Genomic DNA, 21,543 nt, shown 5'->3' on the forward strand with positions numbered 1-21,543 from the left:
ATACATGAATTATTTTCCTATAGGTAGGAAAAGTAGTTCTTTTTCACACATACATACCATGTGAAAATATTAAATACCTGTCAATGTGGTTTTAACATCAAAGATGAAAATGAGTGTTTTAAATAATAAAGTTCTGATTAAAATCCATTTGCTGATTATTTACAACACTGTATTCAATGAACATACGTTTGGAAGTATTGTGACTCATGTTTGCATACTAAAATTTAAGCTGCATGTTTTGGTCATCAAATGTTCGGGCTTCCAGCCTTCAAATGTAATAAAGTATACTTGAACAAACCTCTGTTTGTGTGTTACAATGTAAGTTTTTGTGGAGTAGTTCACAAACAGATTTAGCAAAAGTCTGGTATCAAAAAGTATCAAATTATGTATAATGACAATTTCAGCACTTCTATACCTATAGTGATCACAGAAGATTTTAATGAGTATTTTTCTGCACTAAAAAAACCAAAATATTCAGCACTGTAAACCTTATGGTGCATCCAAAACTCTGTTTGTGGTAATAGGTTAATCCGCCTATTTTTCCAGAAAATCTTTACAACTGCTTCCATTACCAGATACTGACTTTAATCTCTTCCAAACTGCTTTGCTAAAACCTTCCCACCAAAGTAGGATTGTACTGCAGATTTACTTAGGTGGTTTTGTAAATACAGCTAATGAGTTGATGTAGATGAAGAATGTCTTTTGTTCCTTTGACTATATTGTGAATAGGCTATTTTTAACTGCCTTTCTTTCCTTAGAAGAAGGCTACGACTCCTTTTGGAGAATATTAAGGTCTTAGTTTGATTTGTTACAATATTTCCATGCTGATTCCCTCTCTTTCAGTTGGAAATGGGATCCAGGCCATAGAGTCTTTCTCTTCCTGCATTTCCTTTGTGCTTTTCCAGCATGTAATTTCTTTTGGAGCACTGCCATGGAAAGATGTTTTTATCTATTTTTTTCCCAACACACTGTAATAGCAGTGGTATTATCTGTTCTGAAGAATTATAATAGTAACCCTAACGATGGGTACAGAAAAGCTGATGCTAATTATTTGTAAAACATTGATTTAAAAAGACAAAACTAAGAATTCCTTTATGTTTTAGAGAACATAATTTCAAAGGAGATTTTTCAGCATACCCTCTTCTCCTGCAGAGACAGACAGTTTTGTAGTCTGTCTATGCCATTGGTATGCATATCTGTATTAATCCTTGTTTCATGCTTCTGGAACCAACCAGAGTGGACCAGAGTCTTTGTCTCACTAGCACCCCCTTCCCCATTTTAATAGGATCTAATCGCAACAGTGCAGCTGTTGTGCTTTCAGGATCTTCTTACATCAAGTGAGTCTAAGTGGCTGGAAATTAGCGCTGTAGTCAGAACAAAGAACCAGCATGTGTTACTTGCTTTGCTTTTCTTCTCTCAAGGTAGAAGTGTTCTTGCTCTGAGAACCAAGAAAACTACATGGAAATGAAATTTATTTCCTTTTCCAAACAAGTTGAAAGATCTGTAGTTTAATTTTTGGCATGCTATTTATTTATTTTCAGTTTACAGTATGTTCTTACCGATGAGAAGCGTTTTACATATTCTTTTAATACAGGGTTTACGGAGGAAGTCAGTTACCTCACAGCACTAAATTCCATTTGCTGAAACATAGATAGAAAACAATTGAAGAACTTATCCTAAATTATTGATTTCTACAATTAACTTCTGGACAATTATCCCTTTTCTATCAGTTGCTTGTTGTTCCCTGTTGTCTTCTGGGTTGCTAGACTGCAGAATATAACAATGTCAGAATAATTCCCATCTCTGAGTTTCATGTCCGCTTTAAGGCTTGTTGCCTTTGACACATTTATTCCTTTCTGAAGAATTGGAAATGAGTGCTTACTTTTCTGAAACCAAAAAGCCTTCTTTATGTAAAAACACCAACTTTTGATGCTTAGGGAAAGCAATACTTGTAAGGGCAAAGTCGTTTATTCCTCAAAGGAATAAATGTTTCAAAGGCAACAAGCCTTAAAGTGGAAAGTTAAATTCTGCCAGTTAAATTCCATTTCCACCAATAATAGAGAGCCTTGCTAGCTGAGTATAGTTTTACCTTGTTTTATCCTGTTTATTTGGCAACATCAAACAGGCTTTTCAACTCTCTATTTCCTTGTAACCCTGTTTTTGGACTTTGCCCTCTCTTTGAATGTTTTCTGCCCAAATGTATCCCTGTATGTAAGATCCACATCAAGAGAGGGCAGCTTACCCAGCCACTGGGCTGAATTGGTAAACATGTATGTCAGGAAATGGATGCTTCTCTTTCTTTCTTCTTTCGTACATTAATTGTACAGTACTTTTTTCTTTGATAAATAGTTCCCACTACCAGTTCCTGTACACCAGGGACAAGCAAAAACCCCATCCATGGGATGCAGGCAGCACACAAAATTTTGCCTTCAGAAATCATGGGCACTCCATCACTGGAAGTTTTCGGGAAGAGACTAGACCTGTGATGGCGAACCTATGGCATGCATGTCAGAGGTGGCACACAGAGCCCTCTCTGTGTGCACGTACCGTTGCCTCAGCTCAGTTTTCTGAAGCCCCCAGCTTTCTGACGTGCACACGTGCACCGGCCAACTGGTTGTTGAGTTTCCAAGGGGCACATGCATGCCGACAAGCTGGTCATCAGGTTTCCGAGGTGCACATGCACAACGGCCAGCTGGTCGTTGGGTTTCTGGCTTTGTGCCAAATAGGTTCGCCATCCCTGGACTAGACAGTCATTTGTCTGAAATGATATAGGTTCTCCTGCTTGAGCAGGGGGTTGGACTCGAAAGTCCCTTCTAGCTCTGTTCTCTTCTGTTCTTCTCTAACACCACACCTTCTCTGGTCTGGGGGAAAAATCTTTCTCCATGGAACCAGTTCCCGGTGTGCAAAAGTTTGGGGGCAGCTGCTGTATAGCAACTAATATTTAAAGCAGCTTCTGCTAATACTATTGAAGGGTTTTTAAAAGATTAATTGCTATGTGATTTTTTTTTTTCATGGGGAAACTGGGACAGTGTAGAGACGGGTTTTCTGTTGCAGGCATATTTACCAGGCTCCCCCTCCATAGCATTTAGGGTTAAAAATAGCCCTATTACATCAACAGAGGCTATATTAAAGAATTGCTGATGGTTGAACACAGAAGGTTTTCCCTTTTCTAGCTGAGTTGAGATGTGAAATTTGTAGGAAAAAATGGTAAGCCTTGCTTATTTCTGAAAAATTGGAAATAAGGGCTTATTTTTTATTTACTTGATGCTTTTTATTTATTTCATTTCATTTATCCCTCAGAGGAACCCGTCTTTGACCTTGAGCTCTCTTGTTGACTTTGGTAAAAGTTGCTTTTCTTTTAGGCATCAGAATGCAAAAATGTGAACAACATTTTTATTATTACAGTGATTAGAAGCAAAAAAAAGAATCCCTTGTTTTGTTTGCTTAGGCTAACAAAGTTTGTTTAAAGCATTTAGCACTGAAAGGAATTCCTCCTCTTCACCCTTTTTGAATCCCAGAAATTCCAGAAAAAGATAAAGCTGTGCAAAGGAGCCAAAATGAAGCATTTGGTTGAAAAATAGGGCTTTAAAACGCAACATGCTGTAGTACATGTTGTGTATTATATATAGTTAAGCAAATTAAAATTGAATTCTTATAAATTATTAATACATTAGTAAGGATATGGCTCATTCAAATATGCATTAGAATTTAATATACGAGCTATGAGGTTTTGATCCAATCAAAATTCTTGTTATCTATACCAGAGGTTCCCAAACTTTGCAACTTTAAGACTTGTGGACTTCAACTCCCAGAATTCTCCAGCCAGCTATTCCCAGAGAATTCTGGAAGCTGAAATCCACAAGTCTTTGGGGACCTCTGATCTATACAATGTACCCTTCCCCTCTATTTTTCCTCCTTAATTTCCTTTAGATTCCAGTCTCCCAGTTCATAGATTGTTTTTTCAGATTCCTTATCTGTAGATAATTCTGATTTGGTTTGTGTCTTGCATATCAGTGGGACAACTACTCAAAATCTGCTGGTTGAATAGCTTTTATGTATAATCTTCCTGGGGAATGGATAATGGGCTATGAGAAAGGATGTTTTTATTACCACAGGCAGATTCGGAGGTTTTCTGATGCCTAACTGGTGAAAACTATCCTGTCAGACCTTCTGCCTAGCTGGATAAATTTTGCTTCTATATAATTTTTATCTGCTCAACATTTTTCCTCTCATATGCTTTTTTCCCTAAGCATTGTTGCTTTATTGTGATGTGGTTTAAGCCACTTTGAATGATGGGTAGGTGTTGGAAGATATATACAGTACTTCGGCATATAAATCAATAAATGTAGATCCAGGCTTATCTCCAATTTTATTTTCCCTGAATATAATTACAATGATAGATAAATTGACAGCTTCCCTCACAAACTGGACTTCAAGTTCTCTAAGGAGCTTTGCCATCATACCAAATAACAGCAAAAATCAATACAAATATTTTCATAAGCTGTCTCATGTCAAAGGGTCAGGTTTACTATAAAATTTAAACTATTTATAAATCTATTGAATCAAGGGGTTTTATGAGCCAAACTTTAGCAAGCTTTGAAAGCACAGTAACATAAATAAAAAAGTATTATTGCAAAACAAAATCCAAATTAAAAAACTTACCAACGCTCCCATGCAATCTCAAATATATTTACTAAAGATCTGTGCAAAGCTTTCAAAACAGGTGCTTGGAGTGCTAATCATTTAAGGCTTTTTCATTGTTTGCAACACTCAGAGCTACTTCGGAAGCTGATTCTAACTGTCTCCATGTTTATGTGCACACAAAGCCACTTTGTTTCACACTAATGCTAAGTGAATACACTTTTTTTGTATGCATGTAATCCCATTATATTTCTTTGAAATGATTCACAGTTGGCTGTTAGGATTTGCTCAATCTAACAAATAGTTTTTATTTCTTTCATTAGCACTGGTGTCTAGAAGTTTCTAGTCTTTTCTACTGGCTATGTGAATGCTTTGCATGACAGCCATATATATTCTAGAGTGAGTGAATAGGACTTGAAATATAGCAGTGAATGTTTTATTCTTTCAAGCAACAAACAGAATATTGTACCTTTTTTGAAAAAAATATTGATTTTAAACGTGTTTTTAGTAATACATTAAAGATTGGATTTGAATTTTTTTGTTCTTGGCAAAACATGTCAGTGCAATATTTTCCTTATTTGGGTGTTTTCTTCAACCAATACTTCATGTCCTCAACATCTCTTAAATTAACAATTTACAAATTGTTGATTCAAACCACTGATAACACAGCTTTGATTTTTTTAGCTAAAAGTACATCATGGTGTGTGAATATTCATATGGAATATTTGTTAAATAAAATTTTCATCATCCAACAGGCATCAACAATCAATCAATCAATCGATTCATTCATTCATTCATTTCCTGCTCAATTCAATATGGTAAACTTATATAAAAGTCTTCCCTCCTCCTATTTCCCCCACAACAATCCCATGAGGGTTCTCACCCAGTGGTTTTCATGCTTAAGTCAGGACTAGAACTCATGGTCTCCTGGCTTTTAGCCTGGTGCTTTAACCATTAAACCAAATTAGCTCTCTGGTCTCTTATTCCTTGTCTGTTTCTATGGTAAACCCAGCTTTAATACTGATGATTTATCTTTCCATGCAGGGCTTTAATGTGCTTTGGAAGATCTTGAGCATTACTGCTAGCAGGCAAAATTAAGACTACTGTATTATGTGGTCATTTGCACTCTGTTAAATCTCCTTTCTTTGAAATTGGTATAATTGTCCACTGTCATTCTCTAGTTTTTCCAGCATATTTTAGTTAGAACATTTATTATGCCTCCTTCTGTTTTTTGCTACGTTATATTTCTGTAGATATTCCATCAATTCTTATAGCCTTTCACTTGGTAATGATTACTGATTACTGATCTAACCATGTTCTGGTACTAGTTTATGTGTTAGCAAATCATTGGTGACTCTTAGCAGCCTACATAGTAGCAATCATTTCTGTCTCCAGCCAAAACAGCATATCTTGCTTGCAAGTCCTGCCTATTTCAGATTGGTCTTTTTTTCTACATTGGTGGTTGGATAAGTTTGGATGCCCATCACATTAAAATGTTGTCTACAAAGTCTAGTTGATATTTTGGTTACTTTGTGCCCATTAGTGTTTGCTATATGTTTCCTTATTATAAAAACAATTCCTTTTTTGTTTTTCATGTCCTGAGTGGTAACCAGTAGGTTCATACTGGCTGAAAATATCTACTTCCAGTTCTCTTTGATTTTGATAAATAACGTTGACAAGTTATTTATGTATAGTTGAGTCACATTTACTATGATCAGCTTTCTCATGTTGCTCCTTCCATTGCATGTCCTGCTTTAATTCTATCTTTACAGCTTCAGATTTTCTTTTCTTCATGGCATCCTTGGTAAGTAGTTGTTCCAAGGACTTTAATCTAGCCACATCTTATAACGCCATTAATATTCCAAAAGTTCCTGCGATCTTCCTCAATCGTGTGTTGAATGCCTTCCCACCTGAGAGGGCCATCATCTGGCTCAATATTATCAGCCATTTCATCTTGTCTGTCTGTGTCCTTTTTTGATAAATGGAAGAATTGGTGTATCATTATTTTTTTTAAGTGTAATTAAATGCTATTGTCACCAAAAAGTTAATCGCACTTTAGCATCTTTCTTTATGCTGCCTAGGCATCCCTTTGCTTTAGTTGGGCAGCCAAGATGACCTTCCTATCTTGGATGGCACTGCTGAGAATATATGTACTTAACTCATCCTTAATATGAATTATGTATTTTTTCATCATAATTGCATTAGGGGTATCAAGTGAAATTAAGAAGGATTTACTAAGTTTCTTTGTTGGATGGAATTTCTCTGGTAAAAATGTATTACCTAATGCCAGATAACACTTATTTTGAGAAATGATGTATCCTTTAAGCCATAGTTGTCTAACTAACCTTTTGGCTCATCTGAGCCATATTGAATGAAGAGGAATTGTCTTGGGAAGCATATAAAATATATAATGCAGCTAATGCATATAAATAACATTTTTTTTTGTAAATCATGCATTTCATTTAGATAATAGAAGTTAACTGACAACTGGTTTGTCTTTTTTTAGAAATCGACAAAATTCAAAAAGGTGAATCAAAGAAGGATGAAGAAGAGACCTACCTGGACTTGTTTTCTCATAAAAACATGAAATTGAAGGAACGAGTTCTTATACCGGTCAAGCAGTATCCTAAGGTGAGATACCTTTAACATCTGGAAAAGGATTACCTTCACTTTAGACTCACTTTCAAATTACAAAACTGTAACAGTTTTATTAGCATAAAACTCTTGGGAACCAGATATTTCTCAGATATGTTGGACTGTCAATCTATATTTGCCACAATTGTAAAGGGAAAGTGAAGCCTTAGAAATTAAATTTCAAAGGTAGAAAAAAAAGTGGGCAGAGGATTAGGGAAGGAGGCTGGGATCAGCATCCATTCCTGCAGTGACCTGAATATATGACTGGTAGAATCCAGTAAGGTCAAGTGTCTGAAAGGATGAAAAGAAGAGAGAATGGCAATCCAAAATACGCATAGGCTAGAAGGGAAAAAAGCAAATGGGCACCAAAATAATGGAGATGGAAGAAAATATGGGTAACCAGGAAAAATGATGAAGATGGTATGAAAGATACGAGGCATGTAACTTTTCAATATGTAACTCACAAGCAAATGCTACCATTACTGATCATCTAATTGTGACCTGAACCTGAGTTTGGTTCTGTTCTTTTACATCTTAATATAGGTTTGGTAGGGAAAATAAATAATGCAGCAGATGGTAATTTGGAAGGTAATTTAATAAGTAAAGAACCGCTGTGGCACATTGGTTAGAATACAGTACTGCAGGCTACTTTTGTTGACTACCGGCTGCCAGCTGCCAACAGTTTGATTCTCACTGGGTCAAGGTTGACTCAGCCTTCCATCCTTCCAAGGTCAGTAAAATGAGGACCCAGATTGTTGGGGGCATTATGCTGAGTCTGTAAACCCCTTAGAGAGGGATATAAAGCACTATGAAGCGGTATACAAGTGCTATTGCTGAATGATGTGCTCAGAATTGAAGCAGAACTATAATGTAATAATGAAGTTACTCTGCAGAATTGTCTTGTTGCTTTGCAGTCCATACCAAAATTCAGAATGTTTGTTTTCCTTTTTGGTTGGAATACTGAAGTCAGCACAGTTGCTACTTAAATAAGAATGTTCTGCTGCCCACTGTCATGTCAACTGAGGAAAGTTATCTTTTCTTTCAGTTCAATTTTGTTGGGAAGATACTGGGCCCCCAAGGCAACACCATCAAGCGATTACAGGAGGAAACTGGAGCAAAGATTTCTGTCCTAGGGAAGGGATCAATGAGAGACAAGGCAAAGGTAGGACTCCCTGGACAAAATTTGGAGCATCTACTGCAGCATTTACTATCTGTCCCCTTTTGTTACCTGCAGATTGACACAATAGCTGAAAACTAAAGGTACTTCCTGAAGTTAAATGAATCGTCTTGAGAAAGTTCTACTCTCAGCCGCAACTTTGCACTGTGACTAAGCTCTGAACTGATGTTCATTCCTCAATGGCTTTCCTGGATTCATACCTCATTAAAATATTTTTCTCTGCACATTGCATGTTGCAGGGTCTACAAATGGATTAGCGGATTATAAAATGCTTGTTTGGATAAATAGTTTCTGAATTTTTGTTTCCACAGAAATTAAGAAAATGGGTTATAATTTCAAGATGGTTGCCTCCAAATCCTCAGGCAGCCCCAATATTTTACAATACTACAAGTGATCTGGGCAATAATCCTATTCAGGCTTTTACTACCAATGGACATGAAACACATGAAGTGGCCACTAGGAATATGGAAGGACTAACCTCACCCCCTCAATGCCACCTACCTCCCCTACCCCCAAAATACATAATTAGTATCAGTCTGAAGTAGGATCTTATCCTTGCAGAAGGCACCCAAATTAATTAGGATTCCTGTCTCAATAAATTCTCTGTTCTGGCTGCCAGTTTGTAATTATCAAGAGTGAGGCCACCAGGCATATCAGTATTACAGAAATGAGAAGAACTGAAAAGATTCAAAGATTATTATCTTTCTAGCTGTACTGCATTTAACCTTCAAGGATCTCTTTTGACCTCTAGTAGCCTTGCAATGAGAAAATAATGATGGCCAAATTCTGTCACTTTAATTTTAAGAGATAGTACAGTCCTAATTCTTCAGAGTAGCATAAGTCTTTATCTTGTGCTTGATGGATAAACATTAAGAAAGGCGTCTAGGAAAGGAGTATAATTAAATAAATTATAATTTATTTTTGTCTTCAGGAAGAAGAATTGCGCAAAGGAGGTGATCCAAAGTATGCTCACTTAAACATGGATCTGCATGTTTTCATTGAGGTCTTTGGCCCTCCTTGTGAGGCTTATGCTCTTATGGCCCATGCTATGGAAGAAGTCAAGAAGTTTCTCGTTCCGGTATGTAACAGTTACCACTCCCCCTCCAAATGCATAAAGACATATTGGTACATATGACCACAATGGGCTTACGACACCACTTTCTATTCTATCATTGAGTCACCAAAATTATTTAAGCAAAACATCACCTGACTATGACTTGCAATTTTATTTTTTGTGTTCTCCATTAATTTTGTTTGTCAGAAGCCAGTTGTGACAATCAAAGGACACTGCAACATAAGTTTAGTTTTTTTTTTTTTTTTGTAGTTGTAGTTTATTATGATTTATAGGCCGCCCTTTTCCCTGAGGGGACTCAGGGCGGCTTACAATACATGGGAAGGGGGGTGCAAAACAAAAACACAAGACAGTGCATAAATAAAAATAAAACAATAAAACACAACTTTCATTCAACATTCGGGTGGGGCAAATTAGAATCTTATCCCCAGGCCTGACGGGATAGCCAGATCCTAAGGGCTGTGCGGAAGGTCTGGACGGTGGTGAGGGTGCGAATCTCCACGGGGAGATCGTTCCAAAGGGTCGGAGCTGCTACTGAGAAGGCTCTCCTCCGCGTAGTCGCCAGTCGGCACTGACTGGCGGATGGAACTCGGAGGAGGCCTAATCTGTGCGATCTAATCGGTCGAAGGGAGGTAATCGGCAGGAGGCGGTCTCTCAAGTACTCAGATCGACTACCATGGAGAGATTTATGGATGGTGAGTAGCACCTTGAAGCGCACTCGGAGATCAACAGGTAGCCAGCGCAGCTCGCGGAGGATAGGTGTTATGTGGGCGAACCGCGGTGCGCCCACAATCACTCGCGCGGCCGCATTCTGGACTAGCTGAAGTCGCCGGATGCTCTTCAAGGGCAACCCCATGTAGAGCACATTGCAGTATTCCAGCCTAGAGATCACAAGGGCTCGAGTGACTGTTGTGAGGGCCTCCCGGTTCAGGTAGGGTCGCAACTGGCGCACCAGGCGAACCTGGGCAAATGCCCCCCTGGTCACAGCCGACAAATGATGGTTGAAAGTCAGCTGTGGGTCCAGGAGGACTCCCAAGTTGCGAACCCTATCTGAGGGGTGTAAAATTTGACCCCCCCAGCCTGAGCGATGGAACACTGGCCAAATTATTGGGAGGGAAACACAACAGCCACTCGGTCTTGTCTGGGTTGAGTACCAGTTTGTTAGCTCTCATCCAGTTCTTAACGGCCTCAAGACCCCGGTTCATCACGTCCACCGCTTCATTGAGTTGGCACGGGGCGGACAGATACAGCTGAGTATCGTCCGCGTATTGGTGGTATTTTATCCCGTGCCTCCGAATGATCTCGCCCAGCGGTTTCATGTAAATGTTAAATAGTAGGGGTGATAAGACCGAACCCTGCGGCACCCCATATGTTAGGGGCCTCGGGGACGATCTCTGCCCCCCAACCAACACCGACTGCGACCTGTCCGAGAGGTAGGAGGAGAACCACTGCAAAACAGTGCCTCCCACCCCCACCTCCCACAGTCGTCGCAGAAGGATACCATGGTCGATGGTATCGAAAGCCGCCGAGAGGTCAAGGAGAACCAGGATGGACGCATGGCCTCCATCCCTGGCTCTCCAGAGATCATCGGTCAATGCGACCAAAGCGGTTTCTGTGCTGTAACCAGGTCTGAAGCCGGACTGGAAGGGGTCAAGATAGCTAGCTTCCTCCAAGGACCGTTGAAGCTGGAAGGCCACCACCTTCTCAACAACCTTCCCAACAAAGGGGAGGTTGGAGACTGGACGGTAATTGTTAAAAACGGCTGGATCCAAAGATGGTTTCTTCAGGAGGGGTCTCACCACCGCCGCTTTAAGTGCGGCGGGGAAGTGCCCCTCCCGAAGGGAGGCGGTGACGACCGCCTGGATCCAGCCTCATGTCACCTCACTGCTGTTGGCAACCAGCCAGGAGGGACACGGGTCCAGTATACAGGTGGAGGCACTCACAGCTCGTATGGCCTTGTCCACATCCCCAGAGGCAACATCCTGAAACTCAACCCAGTGATGGTCTGCCAAGCTATCATCCTGTGTCTCGGCTGGATCTGCAAACGTGGAGTCCAAGTCCGACCGAAACCGAGCAACTTTGTCCGCTAAGAACTGGATATATTCCTCAGCCTTACCCTGCAGGGAGTCCCCCGCATCCCTCCTATTTAGGAGGGAGCGGGTTATCCTAAACAGGGCGGCTGGGCGGGACTCAGCGGACGCAACCAAGGTGGCAATATATGTTCTTTTTGTTGTCCTCAATGCCCTGATATATTCCTTGGTGCATGTTGTCAAAAGCGCTCGGTTCGGTTCGGACTTATCGGACCTCCACAGGTGCTCTAGGCGTCTCCTCCGGCGCTTCTTCTCCCGGAGCTCCTCGGTAAACCAAGGAGGCCTCCGGGGACCGCTGACCCGGAGGGGCCGTAGTGGCGCAATTCGGTCGAGGGACCCCGATGCCGCCGAGTGCCAGGCGGCAACCAGAGTCTCCGCCGAACTGTGGGCGAGAGTATCAGGAATAACCCCAAGCTCCGTCTGGAACCTCAAGGGGTCCATAAGTCGCCTGGGGCGGAACCACCTGGTCGGTTCCTCCTCCCTACAGTGGGGGTTTGGCCTCCGGAAGTCAAGCCTCAGTAGGCAGTGGTCTGACCACGACAGGGGTATGATCTCATTACCCCTCAGACCAAGATCACAAGTCCACTGCTCCGAGAGAAATACGAGGTCGAGCATGTGACCCGCTGAATGGGTTGGGCCCCGAATTACCTGGGTCAAGCCCATGGCTGTCATGGAGGCCATGAACTCCTGCGCACCGTCAGAGTGTTCACCGAGCGAAGGCAAATTGAAGTCCCCCAGAACCATAAGTCTGGGGAACTCAATTGTTAGCTCGGCTACTGACTCGAGGAGCGAGGGGAGGGCTGCTGCAACGCAGTTGGGAGGCAGGTACGTTAGCAGCAGACCCACTTGACCCTTGAGGTCCAACTTCACCAGCAGGGACTCACACCCGACAAGCTCCGGAGCAGGGATCCTACGAGGTGCTAAAGACTTCCGGATAACAATAGCCACACCGCCACCCCTTCTCTGGGCTCTCGGCTGATGAAGCACCTGAAATCCTTCTGGGCACATCTCTACGAGGGGGACTCCTCCCTCCGGGCCCAGCCAGGTTTCAGTAATACATGCCAGGTCTGCCCTCTTGTCTAAAATTAAGTCCCGGACGAGGGGAGCCTTGTGAACAACAGACCTGGCATTTAGCGACAACAGCCTGAGACCAGGGTCCTGACTACTCGCGCCATCTGGCCTCGGAGTGGGACTCATAGGGCCGGAAGGAGGGATCTCTGTGATGTAGCGAGTCCTCCTTCCCCGGTAATGGCCAGCCCTAAAGTCCCCGCCATATCTGCCCCTCCCTGTTACGACCGCAATGCTCCGACCCACTCCCGTGGGCGTGGTCCCCCCAACCACCCCGGTGACCCCCGCTTTCCCCGGCAGGCCCTCCGAATCAGACATACTCATTCACTCACTCAAGCAGTCCCCACGTAGTAGTTAAAATACAAAAAAATACAACAATAATTGTAATAAAAATGGGAGCATTCATCCAATTACAAGCATAACACATACATATCCCATACTAAGGCAGAAGGAAGAGGAGAGAAGAAAAAGAAAGAATTTAAAAGAAAGATAAAATGCGCAGCTTTTAAATTAAAATTAAAATTGCGAGTTCAGAGAGAGCCAAATGGCTCTCAACAGATGGCTCTGCAGCCGACAATAGCGATGTTGAAACAGAGAACTAAGCCACGGGGGAGAAAGCCGGGGGAAAGGGTGTCCATGAGGGTTGCAATAATGGCAGTCACAGTCAATTCCAGAAAGTGGCCAGTCTCTGCAGACACCCAAACCGCGTCCTCTAAGATAATGTTGGTTTAATGAAGGGACCGGAAGTTCAGAAAGCTGGGCAATGTTGGTCAAAAGGTGCTGCAAGGATTCAACAAAAGTACACGGTACCGCCATCCTCTGTCCACCCGCGGTCCCGGTAACAGCCCAGTCCAAAGGTGGTCTTTCTGGGGGTAGAACCACCCCCGGGGGTCCCCAAAGGCTCACCGTCAAGGGCAGGCAGGGCGAAACGATGAAGCAGACGCTGGAGTTGCCAGAAAACGCCGCCGCCGCTCCCAAAATGGAACCTGCCTCGTCGGAACCGCCGAAAGGCGCCGTCGTTGCCATCAGGAAAGGCTAGGGCTCCTCTCCTCGCTGCCAAACGGCCGAAATAGTATGGAAGCCGCTGGATGCCTGCAAGAATGGGGGAACCTCAAAAAACCCCAGCGCTTCCGAACGAGGCAGCCGCTCGCTCTCTGCTGGGTTGCTTGGCCAGTTCTCGGGCTAGTTCTCGGGCGTCAGGTCTCTCCACCTCACGGGTTGGACGTGCCAAGGGCTAGCAGGCTTTGTCGCCTGTCGCCTGTGCCCGCCGGAGCTCCTCGCGCTGCCTCTGCCGCCGCTGAGCGCCCTCCTGCAGCCAGAATGGAAGAGGCGGCTGGTTGAACGGCAGGCTTCCGCGTCTTCCGTTTCTAGCAGCTCCGGGAGGCAAGTCTCCCCAATGTTCTGTTGGCATAAATGTCATAAATGTGAGGATTGGTCACATCATAAGTTTGAACCGCTGCTAATGAGGCAGTCAGTAAGCGAGGACTACCTGTATTTGCTATCTTAGTTTTCTATGTCTGTTCAATCTTGGGAATTAATTGGAGTTAGCCCAGCTGTTTTTCCTTCAGACATTTTTTAGAAATATGGCCTCTGGGCATCCAAAGACACAAGAATTTGAAATGTTTTGGGGGGAAAAATTGTTGAATTCCAGAATTAACATATCAGTAGTAAACGTCTTAATGAAATACAGTAATTCAGAATGTTTGAATCATAGACCAGGAAATATCAGAGCTGTAGCTTGACAGGGAAGGGGGGAAAAATCATAGAAAAAAGGAATGGTGAAACATTTCTGGGTTGTTGTCCTGAAGGACAGTTGATGTGTCTCTTCTAAAGATTCAGTTCCTCATTACGAAGTACAATCTTACTTTGGAAGTGTTGGTGACTTACCAACAAAGGATCCTGGAAGAAGTAGACTGTCTGGTTTTCCAGTGGGAGTGGTCATGTGTGGGTATTCTCAAAGCTTGATTGGTCCAAGACTGAGAGTAAAACTTCTTAAATGCTCCTTCCTGCCTTTCTAGCCCAGTTTCCTCTCAGTCTCTTGGTCCAAGCACTGCTTGAGTTTGTGAGTAGAGAGTTAGTGATATTTTTCCTATTTGATTCAATTGGCTTACTATATTCAGTTTAATTGGACATTTTAAATTGACTTAAATTTACGTGAAATTCCATTTGTAGCTGCGGCCCAGGGGTCAGTCTTTTCTGCCTCTGGTGGTGGGGAGGGCCCTGTGGGGCATTCTGAACCTCCCATCCGCAGGCCCGGAGCCTCAGGCCTATCCCCGGGGGCTGCAGGGGTGCAGTGCTCCAGCGCAGCTGTCACGGGGAGCCTGGTTTCGTCGGTGAGGCTGGCAGGAGGCTCTGATAGTGTCACGAGGCGCCCACGAGGTTTGCGGAGCTGCCACTTGCATTCGGGTGGCTTCTGCGTGCTCCGCCTGAGAGGCCAGCGCAGTCTCAGCTTTGGGGGGGGGGGTTGAGCCTTGTGCCGCCCCCCCCCCTGGATTGTGAAGTACACCCCTGGAGAGTCGCCTGTTGCTGATCATTTAGGCCCCTGTTTTAGCCGCGCCAGCCGTTGGGGAGCTGCGGCGGCCATTTTGGCTGCCACCATGTGCGCAAGGCCTTACATGCATGCACGTTCTTTTGCGAGGCCCAGGCCGGGGGTGATCGGCCTAGCCCTCCTGCTTGTCGTTGAGGGCCCAGGCTCTGGTGAGGCCTACAGAGGCCCGCTATCCCTCTATGCCTTCCAGGTCACATAAGTGGGGAGTATGGAGGAGGGATTGTCATTCCCCAGGGCCAGGCAGAAGGCCCATTGGGGGGAGGAGTGGGGCAGGGACCCAGACCTGTGGAGCCCCTCGTAAGGCCCTTGGCTACCCAGCGCCCCTCTAGGGCCTCCACGAGGGAGGAGGCCAGGTGGCACAAGGCGCTTGAGGAGACTTTCGCCAGGGCTGAGAGACAGGTCAAGTCTGATAGGCCTGTCTCAGCTAGCAGGTCCCATTCTGGGCATTCTTCGACTCGGGGTTTCAGCCCCTCTTCTTCCTCGGGCTCCCGGGCCAGATGCCGCAGTTATTCCGGGCGAAGGAGGTCTCCTTCCTCTTCCCCTGCAGCTGCCCCGAGTCTGGCAGGGGACAGGTATGCAGATCCCTTGGAGGGGACGTCTAGGGTGCCTCGTCCTTCGCGCAGGTTGGCGCCTCAGGGGTCTGGCACTTCTTATGGGGACATGGAGGATCTGGAACACCTTCCTGAAGGTATTAAACGGCTTATTTCTGCAGCCATTTTGCGGGGCATTGCCCAGAGGAACAGGAATTCCCATTCTTCTAGGTTGCAAGGGGGGCTGGGCTGACACCAGTATAGTGCTTCCTCCCTGTCCATGGTTAGCGAGACCTCAGTCATGGGGGAGGAGAATCCTCATGATATGGGTTTTTCAGAGGACGAGGATGCACCCCCTCCCGATCCTCCGTCTTCCTCGGGCCTGTTTGCCCCAGCCATGTTCAAGACTCCTGCACAAGGCGAGGAAGACCACTAAGATTGGGATGGGGATCCTACTGTTCCTCCGCCCAGGGACCCAGACATGGCCATGTTTTCCAACACGGCTACGAACAAGGAGGATATTCCTGCTCCCCCCTTGTTTATGGAGGTCCTGACCAACCAGTGGGCCCGCCCCTCCAATTTTTGTAATCCAAGAAGCAATGACCGCCGCTTCTACAATGTGGAGCAGACCTTTGCCCAGGCTATCCAGTTGCCCGTTATTGACACTCCCATTGCTACCTTGGTTTCTTCGTCCCCGGTGGTATCTGGGGACGCGGCGGATAAGTTAAAACCCGAGGATAAGCGCACTGAGCTTACCTTGAGGAAAAATTTCAATGCCACAGCATGGGCTATAAAGTCAGCAGCGGCGGCCTCTTATTTCAACCATACTACCGTCATGTGGCTGCACCAGCTCCAGGATCGCATCCCGATCCAGGATGAGCGGCTCCATCAGGATCTGACTAAAATCATTGCGGCCTCTCAATTCTCGGCGGATGCGACCCTGGACACAGTCAAGTTTGTGTCCAGTGCGTTGGCCACCTCGGTTACCGCGCCGTCTCTTATGGCTTAGAAATTGGCAGATGGATAACAAGGCCAAGTGGGATCTGGTGGCTGCCCCTTTTAAAGGTCCCAATCTCTTTGGGGAGGCTCTCGATCCTATTCTTGTTGAAAATAAGGACAAGAAAAAGGTCCTTCCATCCAACGCGAAAAACCTGAGACTCGGTCTCATCCTTATCGCAGACAATCTTATAGGGCTCCTGACTATGACCATCACCAACGTTTCTCCTCTTTCAGGTCTGACAGGCAGTATTCCAGGTCGTCCTATCAGGACAGGGGCAGGTTCCATCACCAATCACGACGGCCCTTTCGAGGTGGAGGCGGTCGCCCTTACTGCAGAGGGAAGTGACTCGAACCCTAGTCGTCCCATAGGCGGCCGTCTGCTTCTCTATGCAGATCGGTGGGACGAAATCATGTCAGACGCCTGGGTCAGGTCCACGGTTCGTCACGGTCTCAAGTTAGAATTTCTCTCCAACCCCCCCCCCCCTTGAATCTCTTCCGGTTAATTCCCTCCGTCTCGGAGCCTGGAGCGCCGCTGCCTGATGGATCAGGCCATAGAACACCTTCTCGACATTCAGGCGGTGGAGGTAGTTCCCCGAGGAGAAAAGGGGCTGGGCCACTACTCCAACCTGTTTGTGGTCCCAAAGAGTTCGGGGAGTTGGAGGGCAATTCTGGACCTCAAGCGTCTGAACCGGTTCTTGGTTTACAGATGCTTCAAGATGTCCTCCCTGAAGTCTATCCTGCAGGGCATCCGGAAGGGGGATTTCTTGGCATCGATAGACCTGACAGAGGCCTACCTTCATATTTCAATTCTCCCAGCTCATTGCAGGTTTTTGAGATTTTCCCATGGGGAGCACCATTACCAGTAACGGGCTCTTCCCTTTGGGTTGGCCTCCGCCCCGCGTACGTTTACGAAGGTGCTGGCAGCACTGGCGGCTCATCTCTGCTCCATCCCGATAAGGCTCCAATGCTACCTAGACAATGTCTTAATTCAGGCGGGGTCCCTCCCCTGAGCAGTAGCGGACCTTCAGCTTACAATTCAGAGTCTTCAGGCCCTGGGCTTCTTTGTGAACTTTCCAAAGAACCATCTGTCTCCGTCCACGCTCATTCTTCACCTGGGGATGGTCATAGACTCCATGTCGGGGGTGGTTCGGCTGTCTCCAGACCGTCAGGCGAGCCTATGGCTGTTAGCAAGAAGGATACACAAAAGTCGGTCAGTTTCGGTCTTCTCGTCGCAGTTGTTGGGCAAGATGGTCTCTTGTATAGGGATAGTTCTGTGGGCCAGGCTCCATCTCCGTCCCCTTCAGTGGGAACTCATCCCGTTCCAAAGGGGAAGGATGAGCAATTTTCTTCGGCTCCTCCGACTTCCGGCGGGGGGCCAAGGTTTCCCTCAGGTGGTGGCTCTCCCCGGCCATTCAATGGGGTTGCTGCTTCTGGGAACCAGACAGGGTGACTGTGACCACAGACGTGAGTCTGTTCAGTTGGGGAGCTCTGGTGGGCTCCCGCTTGGCACAGGGCATGTGGATGGCTTCAGATCTCCGACACAATGTAAATTGGTTGGAACTGAAGGCTGCTCGCTTGGCCCTGCTGCACTTCCGGACCTCGGTGGAGGGCCGCCATGTGCTTCTCCTGACGGACAATGTGGCTGCCCAGGCCCACATAAATCATATGGGGGGACTCACTCTCGGGCTCTCTGGCTAGAGGCCCTGCGTCTCGGCGCCTGGAGAGGCACCTGTCGTCTTTGGTATTGGAACACATCTCCGCCCTGTCCAACCACCAGGCGGACTGGACAACGGCGAGTGGCAGCTTCACCCGTCCTTCTAAAGGATGCGGTGGTGAGACCCCTCCTGAAGAAGCCTTCTCTGGACCCAGCCATTTTAAGTAACTATCGTCCAGTCTCCAACCTCCCCTTTGTAGGGAAGGTTGTTGAGAAAGCGATGGCCTTTCAACTCCGGCGGTCCTTGGATGAAACCGATTATCTGGATTCCTTTCAGTCCGGCTTCAGGCCTGGTTACAGCACGGAAACTGCTTTGGTCGCACTGATCGATGATTTCTGGCGAGCCAGGGATAGGGGTCACTCCTCTATCCTAGTGCTCCTTGACCTCTCAGCGGCCTTCGATACCATCGACCATGGTATCCTTCTGCGACGGTTACAGGAGGTGGGAGTGGGAGGCACCGTTCTTCAGTGGTTCTCCTCCTACCTCTCGGACAGGTCGCAGTCGGTGCTGGTCGGAGGGCAGAGGTCGACCCCAAGGCCCCTCAATTATGGGGTGCCGCAGGGTTTGGTCCTGTCCCCCCTCCTTTTTAACATCTACATGAAGCCCCTGGGTGAGATCATACGACGGCACGGGATTAAATACCACCAATATGCGGACGACACACAACTGTATCTGTCTGCCCCGTGCCAACTCAGTGAAGCGGTAGAAGTGATGTGCCAGTGCCTGGAGGCTGTTAGGGGCTGGATGAGAACGAACAAGCTTGCACTCAATCCCGAGTGGCTATTGATGTTCCCTCCCAAAGATGGTCCACCTATTCCATCCCTTAGCCTGTGGGGTGAATCATACGCCCCTCAGAGAGGGTTCGCAATTTGGGAGTCCTCCTGGATCCGCAGCTGACGTTAGAACATCACTTGTTGGCTGTGACCAGGGGGGCCTTTGCCCAGGTTCGCCTGGTGCACCAATTGCGATCCTACCTGGACGGGGAGGCCCTTCGGATAGTCACTCACGCCCTCGTCACCTCAAGTCTGGATTACTGTAACACGCTCTACATGGGGCTGCCCTTGAAGAGTGTTCGAAGACTTCAGTTAGTCCAGAATGCAGCCGCACGAGCGATTGTGGGTGTACCTAGGTACACCCACGTTACACCTATCCTCCGCGAGCTGCACTGGCTGCCCATTGGTCTCTGGACACGCTTCAAGGTGCTAGTCGTTACTTTTAAAGCCCTACATGGTTTAGGACCTGGCTACCTGAGAGAGCGCCTCCTGCCAATTACCTCCCAAAGACCGATTAGATCACACAGACTAGGCCTCCTCCGGATTCCATCTGCCGGCCAATGTCGGCTGGCGACCCCCCGGGGGAGGGCGTTCTCTGTTGCAGCTCCGGCCCTCTGGAACGATCTCCCTGTTGAGATCCAGACCCTTACTACCCTTCCGGCCTTCCGTAAAGCTATTAAGACCTGGCTGTTCCGGCAGGCCTGGGGCTGTTGAAGTATCCAGCCCCACTTTAAGTTATGAATGTTGCTGTAATTTTAAATTGTTGTATTGTCTTTTATATTCTCCTTCCCTTTTTTATTGTAAGCCGCCCGGAGTTTTCCGAGAGTGGGCAGCATACAAAACTAATAAATACAAATACAAATAGGCCATCGTGGAGGCCTATGGGGCATCGGGGCACGCTGTCCCGTCAGGCATCACAGCCCATTCAACTAGGAGTGCCGCAACCACGGCGGCGTGGGCCACGAGGGCTCCCTTTGAAGACATTTGTCGGGCGGCCACTTGGGCTTCTCCGACGCCTTTCATCCGACATTATCGGCTGGATGCGTTCGCCTCGGCGGATGCTTCCTTTGGTCGGAGGGTCCTACAGAGGGTGGCTATTGAGGCTCCTCTTGGGCCTTAGTATTGGTTTGTTTCCCTCCCTGGGACTGAACTTGGGTATGTCCCACACGTGACCACTCCCTCTCTTCCACTAGACAAAGAATGTTGGTCTTACCCGAACGTGTCTTTTCAGGGGAAGAGAGGGAGTGGTCACGACCCGCCCTTCTTCGAGTGGGGCCAAGGGGAGGCCTTGGGGGGTTCTCCCGGGGTTTTTGTTTGTTTGTTTGGTTGTATCTGTTGCAATTCCATTGTTCGCCTTCGAGGAAACTGGGCTAGAAAGGCAGGAAGGAGCATTTAAGAAGTTTTACTCAGTCTTGGACCAATCAGGCTTTGAGAATACCCACACGTGACCACTCCCTCTCTTCCCCTGAAAAGACACGTTAAGGTAAGACCAACCTTCTTTCCCTTGCTGTCAGGGTTCTGAGCTAGGGATGGTGACTGAAACTGCATCACTCATTCTTATGAATGATTGCTTGATACTACACACACACACACCATGTTATTTCAGCTTCCTGGACCGCTTTTTTGAGTGTTCTGACTTAGACTTCCTTAAAAAGCATGAAGAAGAGTCTTGGTCCCAGCACAACCTCTTTTATTTACACGACTCTGAATTCCTTTCATTCACAGCCAGCAAGGCTTAGCAAACAGTCTTTCAGCGGAAGATTTATCAACACGAACCTTATTTCACTTGAAGAACTTCCAGATAACTAGTTTCTAAATGCAGGGCAAGGCAACACTTGGAACAGAGTCTCTTAAAGTTACATGCAGAACTTTCCACTCCTGAAACGAATGAAGGAATGAATACTCCACATTTGCTCCTCTTTTGTTTCCTATGGACCAATCACCTTCCACCTGTGATTTTACTCCCAAGTCAACCCTGCTTTCTTAGTTGTTCTTGTCTTCTGGCATCTCTGCGCATGTGCACATGGGAACAGGCTCCAGCTGTTCATCTGCCTCACTGCTGTCTAGCTCCCTCTTTGCCTCTGACGCAAAGCCCTCATCTGAGCTTTCCTCAGCCCCCAGGACTGTCCCATGTTCCTCCCCAACCTCCTCACTGTCCAACTCTGCTGCCAGCTCCGTTTGCTGCCAATGGGCCACAACAGTGAGATAAGTCCTGTTAGGTAGAGAGATGAAAAAAGAACCCTTGACCACTCCTATCTAGTTAGTCAAATGTTCAGCACCTATATGAGATGGGTCA

The 21,543-nt window shown here is 46.2% G+C and overlaps 1 protein-coding gene across 1 annotated transcript in view; it reads left to right on the top strand.

Annotated features, from left to right (window-relative positions):
- KHDRBS1 (KH RNA binding domain containing, signal transduction associated 1) overlaps window positions 1–21,543 on the top strand; it is a 34,892-nt gene that overhangs the window by 1,739 nt on the left and 11,610 nt on the right. Inside the window, exons 2-4 of the mRNA XM_032227251.1 lie at window positions 7,148–7,272; window positions 8,321–8,437; window positions 9,384–9,530. Coding sequence (XP_032083142.1) covers window positions 7,148–7,272; window positions 8,321–8,437; window positions 9,384–9,530 — 389 coding nt within the window. The remainder of the gene's footprint in view (window positions 1–7,147; window positions 7,273–8,320; window positions 8,438–9,383; window positions 9,531–21,543) is intronic.

Source organism: Thamnophis elegans, chromosome 12 (assembly GCF_009769535.1).
Source record: "Thamnophis elegans isolate rThaEle1 chromosome 12, rThaEle1.pri, whole genome shotgun sequence".
NCBI lineage: Eukaryota > Metazoa > Chordata > Lepidosauria > Squamata > Colubridae > Thamnophis > Thamnophis elegans.